The sequence below is a fragment of the Prenolepis imparis genome, unplaced genomic scaffold (assembly GCF_030444845.1).
Source record: "Prenolepis imparis isolate NDT839.2.m4 unplaced genomic scaffold, iyPreImpa1.0 SCAF_9, whole genome shotgun sequence".
Lineage (NCBI taxonomy): Eukaryota > Metazoa > Arthropoda > Insecta > Hymenoptera > Formicidae > Prenolepis > Prenolepis imparis.
Genome location: NW_028141167.1, coordinates 10,265,787 through 10,278,521, shown reverse-complemented (window position 1 = coordinate 10,278,521; position 12,735 = coordinate 10,265,787). Strand labels below are relative to the sequence as shown.

At 36.3% G+C, this 12,735-nt stretch overlaps 2 protein-coding genes across 12 annotated transcripts in view; one reads left to right on the top strand and one right to left on the bottom strand.

Moving 5' to 3' along the window:
• LOC145941269 (4-aminobutyrate aminotransferase, mitochondrial-like) overlaps window positions 1–12,735 on the bottom strand; it is a 35,574-nt gene that overhangs the window by 2,825 nt on the left and 20,014 nt on the right. For 6 of the 11 annotated variants that reach the window (XR_014426149.1, XR_014426152.1, XR_014426154.1 and 3 more), the window contains 2 exons: window positions 3,064–3,285; window positions 1,427–1,554 (listed from right to left, as the gene is read on the bottom strand). Coding sequence is in view for 4 of the 11 variants with exons in the window: in XM_083047303.1 (XP_082903429.1) it covers window positions 1,427–1,554; window positions 3,064–3,127 (192 nt within the window). In the remaining 7 variants the exon portion in view is untranslated. Of the gene's footprint in view, window positions 1–1,426; window positions 1,555–3,063; window positions 3,286–9,891; window positions 9,913–11,466; window positions 12,126–12,735 lie in introns of those variants that run through there. The other 5 variants (XR_014426155.1, XM_083047304.1, XM_083047307.1 and 2 more) reach the window with 4 other exon arrangements.
• Window positions 4,375–11,117, top strand: LOC145941280 (uncharacterized). The gene is made up of 9 exons (XM_083047330.1): window positions 4,375–4,598; window positions 7,594–7,659; window positions 8,080–8,206; window positions 8,343–8,473; window positions 8,670–8,779; window positions 8,855–9,000; window positions 9,072–9,270; window positions 9,352–9,468; window positions 9,595–11,117. The coding sequence occupies exons 2-9, from the start codon at window positions 7,600–7,602 to the stop codon at window positions 9,710–9,712; spliced, it is 1,008 nt and encodes a 335-aa protein (XP_082903456.1). The 5' UTR covers window positions 4,375–4,598; window positions 7,594–7,599; the 3' UTR covers window positions 9,713–11,117.

Genomic DNA, 12,735 nt, shown 5'->3' with positions numbered 1-12,735 from the left:
TAATCAACTGATTTCTGTCAAAAAATATTAATAAAATGTTAATTTGCTAATTAAATTATAAAATAATAATACGTTAAAAATAGTTATATGTTGTATATAATATGTTATAACACCTTATCTTCGATTATAATAATTTTTGACAGAAATTAACAAGGCAAATATTCTAAGACTTATAGTTTTTTACATTTTAGAATTCCAATTTTGAATGTTATTCGCGAAAATTAATCAAACTATAAGTCGTAAAGCAATGGGCATATGGGCGGGTTTTCATTTTAAAGGTTTTTTCAAGGTCTACAAAACGAGCCCACAAAAAATGTTCTAGGCCTTATAGAGGCCTTAATTTTCGGTAGGCGCGTTTTGAAGTCTCTTCAAGGCCTACAAAACGAGCGTACAGAAAATGTTCTAGGACTTATACAGACCTTAATTTTTGCAATCAAAGTTTAAACGTTTTTTGCAAAAATTAAGGCCTCTATAAGTCCTAAAACATTTTCTGTAGGCTTATATATATGTATATAGAACATTTTTTGTAGGCTCGTTTTGTAGGCCTTTTTGACGTTAAATGTAAAATATCTTGTAAAATATTCAGTTTTCGGTAATCATACTTTAATACTTTTATGGACGGAATAAAGAGACAAATCATAATTGATGTAAAAAAGCACATGGTTGCTTTTAAGAAAAAGTACGCAGTTGCATGTTGCAAATTACATAAATTTTTTTAAAACAATTATTTACAAGAATATATGCATATGCTTATCATATAAGAATATGAAATTAGAAATAATAGGTTCCATTTAAGAAATTGAAGGTGATCTCTATTTGATATTCAAACGACTATCCAACGTCAAACCGATGTCACCATCTTATGTCCCCCTTAAGGTCAAAAAACTTTTGTATAAAACATTTTTCTCTATGACCGCTCCCTGCAAAGTTACGAGGGGTGATAGATTAAAATTGAACATTCCGTATGTATGTATATATATGTATATAGATAATCGTTTGAAGATCACATAGAAGTCACCTTCAATTTCTTAAATGGAACCTATTATTTCTAATTGCATATTCTTGTATATGTTGATAAGCATATACATATTTTTGTAGATAATTGTTTAAAAAATTTATGTAACTTGCAACATGCAACTGCATACTTTTTCTTAAAAGCATTGCAACTATGTGTTTTTTTTACATCAATTATGATTTGTCTCATTATTCCGTCCATAAAAGTATTAAAGTAAGATTACCGAAAATTGAATATTTTGCAAGATATTTTACATTTAATGTCAAAAAGGCCTACAAAACGGTGACACGATCTTCGATATATGCGAGTATCGACTTTACATCTTCTTTTTAATAATGGATAAATTATATGATTATTATATTATATATCCAATAGATTTTTTATTAAGTCAAGTCAGCATCTGAGACGTACTTGTATCGCATTCAATTCTTGAAGCAAGCTTCGCGACTGAGGACCCGGTATTTCCGTCGTAATTACCGGCCCTTCTGGTTCCCTCGACATTGAACCGGTTAAGCATCTATTCCACGTTGTTGCAACGCCTGCACAATAATAATATTATACCCTTATACTTAGACATGTATATTCTTATCTTTCTATAAATGTCTATATACATATGTATCTGTATAAATAAATTTCTCTCTTCGCTTTTGGATCTTGTGTTAGTGTGATATGGAAAATATTTATATAATAAAAACAATTTAACTGTAGCTAATACATTTCAACAGATATGATGTTTAGTTTCATCGACGCCAATTAAGAGAATGTCTAATATATCATTGTCATTTTAAATCACTTGTGGGTTATTAGGTCACAATGGTATAAGATACAGGATCCGGGTGTATGAAATAAAACCTAAATGAATAGAGAAAAAGTAGATTGTAATTCTTCCAATATCAAATAGATAAAATATTTGAAATATAAAAACTTTAAACATCAAAAATATATTTAAAAAACAGATTCTGTATGTTCAATGAAAAAATCGATTACAAGATCGATGTTTTCGAATAATAGCTTTGATTTGTTTTCTGGAAATAAAAATATTTTTTAAATATTTCTTTCTCTTTCTCTTCACATATACAACCGGTAACAAAAAATATTTTTATACATTCCATCTTATATTTGGAATAATTTTATACAAAACAGGAAAAAAATATAATTGCCAAGTATTTCTATCAGAATACATTGTGTATTTCTGTATCAAGCAAATGTCAATATATTCATTTTCACAACATGTTTACAATATGCTTATCTGTATATTCGTATTACATATATTGAATAAGATACTCTGCAGCATGTTCTTCGTGCAAAATTATTTGAGAAAATAAAGTGTGCAAACTTGTTTTTATCCATTTTATTTATATCTTGCTGACTTTAATTTGTTGTTGAAAATTCGAAACAGCTCGTTCGATACTCGTATATATTTATATGAATATATTTTGCTCATCAATATTTATTAATTCTATTATCAAGATTAATATGAATATATATCGTTAATTAAGTTTTGTTACAATAATCTATAAATTCATAAAACATCGATAGAACTTTCGATGAAATATATTTAAATTTCAATTTGAGGGGCAATTCTTCTTGCTAAAGAGAAAATTCATAATTTTAGAACACATTGTATAAAACCGATTTAAAATTAACATTGCGATATTCAAGATCGACACGAAAATATCTTCAGAAATAAGCGTTTTTTTTTAGCTGAGCGTCACTTAAAATTTCAGATAAGATAAGAGAGATGTCGAAATTAATGATACGTGTAAAAGATACATTGTCAACTCAGTACTCTGATTAAAGATGTAGGAATGAGTATGAGAGAAATTAATTCTATCAATCTCATTTATTACTTTTGGATCGTGCTTTTATATGTAGAGCTTTAAAATCTGCTAGCAGCTGAGCAGTTGGAGTCGGAACAAATTTATCGATTTTGTCGTGGACCATGCAGCATCCGCGACAGAGCGGCATGTTTCCCGATCGGTTCTCGTAGAGAGAGCAGATATGTGAGTTTATACAAACATTCGAGGGAAGAACGAACTGATAAATACCGTTTAGCAGTTGTCGAAGTGAGGTTCGCGCACTTAGCGCACCATGACACTTGTTAACGATCATCTCTGTCCAAAATAGGAGCACGGATACGAGGGCTGCTCTCCGCGACGTCGTCACTGCGGAAGGGATGGTACCGTACTGGCCGCTGATACGTGCTGATAGCGAGTGAAAAGAGAGAGCCGAGAATCCCGTTGAGGGCGCGAGTTACGCACGAATTGCTTCTGCTCAGAAAGATTTTTTATCCTATCATTGATAGAATTTGGAATTTATTGGAATGTCAAATGTCACAGAAATTCCTTCCGACACTTTATTAAAAAAAAAACAGATTTTTTAATGACAGATATTCAGCAGTACGTAAAAGTTTGAAGGCAAAAAAATGTCGACGTCTCTTCGCCAGAGAGACCTAACTGCGAAAGTATAGTTGCTGATTAATGCGAGATATCAAATTGTCGTCCTTGCTTACACAACTGTCTGTCTATCTGTTTGTCTGTCTGTTAAATCACCAAAAAATACCGTTGTGCTTCGTGTCAGGAATTGTACTGCATTTTCAGCGATTCCATTCGTGGCGCGGTCACGAGATTCGGTGAAAGTGAAAGTACAATTTCGGACTCTTTTTTCCTCATTGGACATTACCATTTAAATGTGTAACGAGCTAATCATTTCCGACTGTAAATTTTTTTTTCATTATTTATGTATATTATTATTTACGTATATCTATGTTTTTTTTTATGTTATCATAAATATTCATTTCATATTAAGTCACGCAGAATAATTAATTTGGCATTAATTAAAGACAAGAATCATTGTTAAATTTTGGCGATTTTAACTCTTTTTTTTCAATTGTTATACTAATAACATACATACATATATATGTACATATAAGCATGTATATATTATGTACATACGCTTGTGTGGGCATGTATTATTATTAATATATACAGTTGAAAGTACCATAGTGTTTGCAGTGCACTTGACCTCATTACAGATGACAGAAGGCAAACAATCGATTATAAGATCGCTGTCGTCTCGAGACGGAGAGTATAAATAAATCGGACAGGTTTTCGATGAAAGTAATGAATCGATCTGGTCGTCAATCAAGAGATACCTTATTCGACCTAAGAAAATATCTTTTCTCGAGTCTCCGACAGATTCGAGATGCAGGCGGTCGTTTCGTCAGGAAAAAATATTTTCTCGATCACCTGGACGAATTAGTAGATTGATTTTCCAGTTTCCGATGGGGATTCGTCCCCACTATAATGCGGGCCCACATCCGACTTACTTGGAAACCACGCCTCGAGACCTTTTGCCCACAAGGTGGAGAGGTGGCCGTGTTTTTGGGCAGCTCGAGCCGCGCGCAGCTCACGCGCGTATTGTCACTCGCGCGAACGCACTCGAGTGGGCCCGTTCGATCTCTCGACCGCGGAATCGTCTCTTCCCGGGTGACATCCGCGACAGAGAACGCTCTTTCGGAGCGACCGAACTTCGTCTACCTGAGCACCCTCGATCATCAGGCTGAGCACGTGCACTCAAGTGTGTGAGTATAATTGCTTTACGGTACACTTTGTGTGCATCGTCATTCGTAATTCCGTTAATGCGTTCCGGAACGACGAAATAGATATCGAGGGTACGATCTATCGTGGATCTGGGTCAATGTCGCATATAAATTCCCGAAATCTATGCAAAAATTCATGTCTAATTACCGATAATTACGTTGATTCCCTGTCGCATCTCCAGTTCCCGTAGATCCCTATCAAAACAATCATGCAGATGATGCAGATCGCGATATAAAATACTCTAAACTTATTGATTACCGCATTTCAACCTTTTACTTTTAGACGAATTCTTTTGTTTTGCCTTATCGCGATCTTGATGGAACAGAAAACTTTAATCTCATTTTTCCTTTCTCTTTCTCTGTCTGTTTTTCTTTTACCTTGCGATTTTCGTGATGCTGGTATTTCGAAACCGGCGGAACCGGAACGATAAATTCGATTTTTGACAATTAACGATTAGATATAGGCCACCGATCCGCGATTAATTTTTTTTTATTACTATCAATCTGTACGGTGCTGCGATTTATTTTTCGATTATCAAAGTACTGTTAAGTGTCCATTGTTCGGCAGTAGTTTTTTATTCATTGTCTATTGTCGTCTCACAGAATACCTTTCGTCCGTGTCTCTTCGAGACCTATCGTGAAATCAATAAGCGTTTTCATTTCTAATTCTCCTCCATATCCCCCTCTTTTTCTCTCTTGTTTAGCATAATAAAATTTATACTTATTTCAAGGAAGCGAAGCTTTTATAAATATTTATTCACGAGTTTATCGTCCGATAGAATAGACTGTACTTGAATGATCGATAATTTATGACTGCAACTTTCGAATCGGGCGATTGACCCAACATATGAAGAGGAATACGAGGATTCACGTGTATTAACATGTCGATAACTTATGCGCTCGTACTTATTATTAGCTTATCTTTACATTTCTTTTTCGTTCGCTTGACATATTTATGAATCGAGATAATATAAGACAGCCAATAAAAACGTCGTTAGGTCCGAAATATAAGTTCGGTTACGAGAGATCTTACATAGTTGGGATATAATTCAGCGGAGATAGCCAGAGAGCTATAATATAATTCCTATCCTATAATTCGAAAAAAGTCTAACGGAAGAACGGTTCGTTACTAGACGTCCTATAAATCCGTAAAAAAAGGTTTCATTGTAACGGGATGTTTGCGCACTTATGTCATATACTTGTGTATATATTTAACGCAAGATTTTTGAATAGATTCGCAAGTCCCTTTATGCGCGGTCATTCACTCCACGAAAGAATTTTAGCACGTTATTCGACTTGTGTTTCTTTCAAAAGTCAAAGCTCCATTTACCTCGGGTTTTACGATCGCGATTAGTATCGTTTCTTCTAAATCCGCCTACGGCATTTATGCGGCAAACGGTCCTCGATTTACGTTGGAGAAATTCCGACGATGAAGATCGCGAGGAACGACAAGAAGATCGTAGGAAGAAGTAAAGAACATTGTTGTCAGAACTAAACGGTCTTGGTGTTATTAGTGTCAGATTTATGCCTCCGATCGTCACCTTGCGACGTCGTTTTGAATTCCATTATCTTCGCCTATTCAAACGTAAATTTCTCGAGACGACCCTTGGAGCGAATCGCTCGTTTCGTTCTCCTTCGTTTATCATTGCGCTTTAATAGAAGCGAGATAAAAGCTTTGCTCTCGGCGAAGGTTAACCGGCTGCGGCTTAACAAATTTTTCGTTTTATTTGGATCACGAAACGAACATGTGTCCCATTGTGACTTGAAGAATCCTGTTGCTGCGGATCCACTTTCGACCTGTTTAAACCTACCTGTCTGAGCAGCAGATTTCGTTATACGATAAAAGACCTGAGGGACTCGAGACGGAGAGACAGGAACATCTATGTATGTGTAATGAATCGAGAGGGTTCGTAAAGTAACGCGATAATTAATGCTACATCAATCATACGCTACGCATTGATTATTCACACACGTTTGAGAGCACGCACAGTTATTTCGTCGAACTCAAAAAAATTGTAAATCAAGTACCGTTATTTTCTTTCTAAATCAAGTTTTGCATCTGTCGTGACTCTACAATATTATTTGTTGAAATTACGACCCACGAATTCGACGAATTGTAATCAGAAACTGATTGAGAATTGAGAATACGATATTTTCAATGATTCATATTAAAGTCTCACAATCAGCTTAATGGAGGCCATCTCTTTTAAGTCATCAGTACGTATCTGTCGCGTGCTAATCAGCTGTCAATGACACGTGTGCGCATGAATGTCAACGAATTCTCGTTCAGCCCGATGCGTTAATGGACATGTTAAGAATCGATTGACAACATTCATGAATTTTAATGTATAATCGACCAGAGAATAGATATCAAAAGTTTATTTAAAAATTGATGTGTGAGTGTCCTGCGAGATTGTATTAAAAGGACGTGTCAAACGATCCTTGGCGCCGATCCTATTCCATGCTACGTGTACCGCCTAATAATACGTGTGACACAAGTGTGTCGACGACACGTATACTTGTCATTATTGTCGTAACAACACAATACGCGCCTCGTTTTCTTACGCAAGAATTGGCTCCTACCAGCTGATTCAAGGACGTTCACCGCAATTTTCTCACCCCCGTCTTCCGAAACCGGAACTCGTTATTAAAGTTTTAAATATATACGCCTAAGTATAAATCCGAAATAGTGTTCTCGTGTTTCTTAAGTGCTCCTGAAAACTTTCCTCGACGATAATGAAGAGTGCGAGGCTTTATAATTCATCGAGTTAATTCAATAATTAATATTGCATTGTTTTGTTCGTTTTGCAATGGATTTATCTGTCGACAGCGTGAAGAAAAGTCCTCTAAATAACTTTTTCAAACTATATGCTATGAATATTGTATATACATATAAAGAAAATTGCTTCGAGCACAAATATTTATTATTAATGAGCAAGAATATTTTACTAATAATTGTAATATTTATTTTTTACAGGAAAAGATGATTACCAGGCATCGACAAAACGATATTCTGTTTGTGATATTATATCTCTTCATGCAAGTAAGATCGCTTCCCTTACAATAATTATACGAACAAGATTAAAATTGTAACAGGCTTTCCGTTTTCTTTATCACGAACGTCCGTATAATAACGAATTCAGACATTTTACGGACTTCCGTGCCTCACATAAATTTTTATTTATGCCAATGGCAACGAAAGTCCAACTCGTTTTTCGATACATATACCCGTTCGATAGCCTCGCACAGTTCTCCAATTTCACAACACTTTCCCGCGGACGTGCCCTTCTTAATACTTTACACGCGAGTAAAAGTAAACGCGAGGCCGCCCATTTAATGATGTTGTACGTGAAAGAAAGTGTATCGAAGAAAGGTGCAAAATACATGACAGTTTCATTCTCTTACGCAACATTTTTTGTCTCTTCCCTCTTTTAATCTTCTATCATTTGCGTGATTTAAAAAGGTGCCCGATGCGATCCACGGGCATGGAAGATTAATGGATCCGCCCTCGCGAAACGCAATGTGGAGGTTCGGCTATCCAAATCCCGTTAATTACAACGATAACGAGCTTTTTTGCGGAGGATACGCAGGTTCGTTTGCACAAATTCGTTTACGGGACCAGAGAACCCTCCTTAATTTACCATAACTTGCTGTAACTTTACTGTAACTTAATTTATTATAACTTGCTACACAATGTTGAAGATATTAATGGTAATTATTTTGTAGTCCACTGGCAACAGAACAAGGGTAAGTGCGGAGTGTGCGGTGATGCCTACCATTTAAGTCAACCGCGTCCGCACGAAGCCGGCGGCGAGTTTGCTAAAGGAATCATCGTCAGGCATTACACTGTTGGCCAAGTAATGTAATCTGCTAATTTCTGACACTTTCGTGCATGCGACACGTTTAAAGAAAAAAATCATTATATCTTACAACCGACATTATTACATTTTACAACTGACATCATTATTTTCTTCGCACACTTGCACGCAAGAAAAAAAAATTTCTAAAAAAATATTCTAATAACGCAGGTTTAAAATGACACAATTTGTGTAGGAAATTGATGTGGAAGTCGAGCTTACGGCCAATCATTACGGAAGATTCGAGATGTATCTCTGTCCTAACGACGATCCATCGCGCGAGGCGACTCAAGAGTGTTTCGACTCGTAAGTCTCTCTTTTTCGCGCCCATTTATTTCACAATCAGTATAATTACTTGAAAGCAATATATTTTAATTGCAGTTATCCCTTGTACGTATCTGGGACGCAAGACGTTCAATTCGAGATTCCACGCGATACCGGAAAGAAGGGCATTATCAGATACACGGTGACGTTACCGCCGTATTTGACGTGTTCGCAATGCGTCGTTCAATGGAATTATTTAACCGGTTAATTTTACATTATTTTTCTTTTTTCTCCCGTCGCGACTTTATTTCTCATTTCGTCTGTTGTTCCGTAGGCAATATGTGGGGCACGTGCGAAAATGGCACGGAAGCGGTCGGATGCGGAAGACCGGAAACGTTTCGCAATTGCGCCGACGTAAGGATCCTCACCAGCACCGGTGGGATACCGCCGCAATTTTTGTATCAAAATACTATTTACCAACTGTATTCCATAGCTCCGAAATTCACGAGCGCCCCGCTAGCTCGGCCACTTAGGTGAGAATCGATATATTAAGAACTGAAGAAACTTTCGCGCTCGTGCGGCATTCATGCACGATGGATATTTCACAATTTCAGGGTTCAAGTGTGCGAGCCAACCCCAGCTTATCGATACAGGCAAAATATGAGCAATTGGTGTCAAGTGAATTGCATACGTATTCCGTCAAATTGCCCGTCGGATGTCTGTCATTGTCTGTGAGTATTTAAATCGATCAATGCATACAAGTTTAAGTAATAAATTGCGTAATTCTTAATGCGATGTATCCGTGCATTCAATTTTTTCTAATTCTTATTTATCGATACCTATATATATGTTTACAGAAACACGTGCGACGCTATTGGAGATATCGCTTACAAACCCGGCGCTGATCAATATTGCCTTAGACGTTGCATGCGTTATCCATCGGATTGCCCGATTGATCGTTGCAACTGTTATTGAAACTATTGTAAACCGTAACCGCGGTATTGACATCCCACATGTAGCGTTAAATGTGAGATGTGAATACGCGTAACTGCGCCGAATAGAGATTAAAAAATATTCAATTATATAATATTCTGCATTTCACACCTTTCGACAATTTTGCGAAAAAAATTTTCCTATGAGAAAATTTCTCTTACCTTTTCGTAGACGTTCTTTCTCTGGAAAATTGAAAAACAAAATTGTTTCTACAAGCGTGTAATTATAAAATACCTTGTAAAATACAAAAAAAAAAAAAATGATAAGCTCTGAAACGTGAGAGAGGTAACAGGTGAGTGACAAGAAGCTGCGTAATGGCACTATGATATTTAATATTAGGACATTCTCTATTGACAGCTTAAAATTTTTTTTTACGCGTATATCACATATTATATACGTAACCATCAACGCATCTCCGCGATCTTACGTACGATATATTATTAATTAGTATGCAACTATGTTTTAACGAAACGACGGTTTTACCAATTTTTTAATTTGCGCTTCCAATCGCCACATAATGTGAATTCATATAATAATTAATCATACCAGTTGGAAAACGTATGCGTTCGTACGTTTTCGCAGCAATGTACTGTATATGTATATGTATATTTATATATGTATATTTATATATATTATAGAGACCTCACTATAATTAACACTTTACAAAACTATATACACTAAAGCCTTCTCTCTTATCGTTTACAACGCTATAGTAACATTTTTTTCTTTCCTCCTTTTCCTTCATATCTCTCTTCATATACAACATATTCTTTATATACATACATATATATACATACACACACACATATATATATATATATATACATATATATATATATTTATATTTATATCGTCACCAAAGTGCGTAATATTAGCGCGTCAAGTCAAAACTCGTGCTACGCCAAATTCTAGCGCGAGGTGTACAATAATACAAAGGTATCATCTGTTTGTTACTTATTGCTAATCGCTAAGCAACTAATTAACGTCCGCGGCCGGTTGCGGTTTAATTATTTGAATACTCTCCCTCCCCTTTTTTCTATATTTTTTTAATACGATTCTCCCATTCTATTATTAATCCTCTCATTCCCGCTTTAAACGTATAATGTTTGTACTATTTTATTACAAGTATATTACTTTTTGTTTCGTTGGATTATTTAATAATGAGGTAAAATAAAATACATTAAATTATTGTTTTTGTTTCAATAATATTTAAATAGAGTTCATAATAATTATAGATATCCACATACATATATTATACTGCAGTATTAAATCTAACAAAAAATATTTAAATGTTTTTAATAAAATTATTTCGAAGGAGTGAGAGGATTAATCGCGACACGCAGACAATCGCGTCGATTTTTTTTTTTTTTTTTCGATCATGGACGAACAGATTGAGAACGCTCTTGGTATGCGTCTATCGTTTCAATGAATATCGTCCTCAGGACGACGCGATTGCGAGAGTGAGCGAATGAATTGCACATTAACTTTTCGCGTTAGAATGTGTAAAGAAATTATTCAAGGTTAGAACAAGTCCTACTCAGGAAAATCATGGGAGAAATTTTTTTTATGATTTTGTGTAATATGCTATCTCACAGAACTGCGAAACGAAAGAGATAGAATCTCCGTATGTGTACTGTACATATTCTTTCGCACAATAACCTCGAATCATCGCGAATATAAAAAATGACGCAATTATTATCCTTGCACTCGAACACACAATTGATGAATTTACTCACCGATCGATGCAGCGCCGTTGTCTCCTCATTGTCGACAGCTCCATTTTTTCCGCGAGTGTCGCAAAATCGCGACTAATTAAAGCAGCTCCACGATCAGCCCACGATCACTTTATTACTCGCACTCCCGACTTACTCTATTTACGCGTCATACACTCGATAATGCACTTGGAACGAGTAAATAATACAATGCAATAGGAAATTGCTCGTCGCGTCGCGTCACTTTGCACAGTACTCTCGACATGACGGAAGTGTGCGATACATATATCGATATAAACAGTAGATCGAAACTCGCATTGGCAACTTCGCGTTGATACGTGGACGCAAAATTTCAGAAGCGCGATGAAAAGAGAAAGAAAAAAGAGAGAGAGAGAAAGAGAGAGAGATTAAATATATATAAAGAACATTAATATAATTATTATATAACGTTAATAACAGTTCAAACAAACTTTAATCGCAACACACAAATACGTGTATAACAATATAATCAGAAATATGAAATATTTGTTTAAATAAGGTTATGTATGTAACACACGTTTGTCAATCATTTTAATTTAAGTATGATAATGATCCACGTATCAACTCCAAACTGAATGTGCAATTATATTTTGATACTAGAATACGAAAGAGTATAAAGTTTTCTATTTTATTATAACTCCACTCACACACACAAACGATGTAATACGTGTCTATAATCTCTATACATATGTGCGCTCAGCTGTCTACGTCCCACTCCCGCGACGGTCGAAGGTCGAATCAGTCACTGGAGTGGGGGGGGGGGATCGTGCGCCGCTGCGTCGCGCACCGAGTCGGGAGTGGGGGAGTGGGGGAAGGATCGCGCGCGTCGACGCGGCGGTCACGTGGTCGAGAGGGTGGGGAGTGGGGATAGGGGGATCTGGCGTCGCAGTCGCGTCGAGTGGGGGGATCGTGCGTCGATATCGCTCTATACTTGTCCTTGCATGTTGTGTATTTTTTGCGGTCTAAAGTAAATCTTGCGTGTGCGGAGTGTGTCGGATCGAGCGATGCAACTGGCAATCAATCGTGGAATGTTATAATTAAAACGCGCTCGCTTCGATTAACAATATAATTCCCGATTTTCGTTACTGTCGCCGTCGTCGCCACAATCAGCGTGAATAGAGCGAAGTTGCCTTCGCGTCTCTTTTCGAGGAAGCGCAAACTTCTCGCGAAAGTTGCCCCCCCTGGATCGGATTACGTATACGTATCGTATGACGTCGCAGTCTTCGCGTCAGTTACTCGTTCAAATCGTGCATT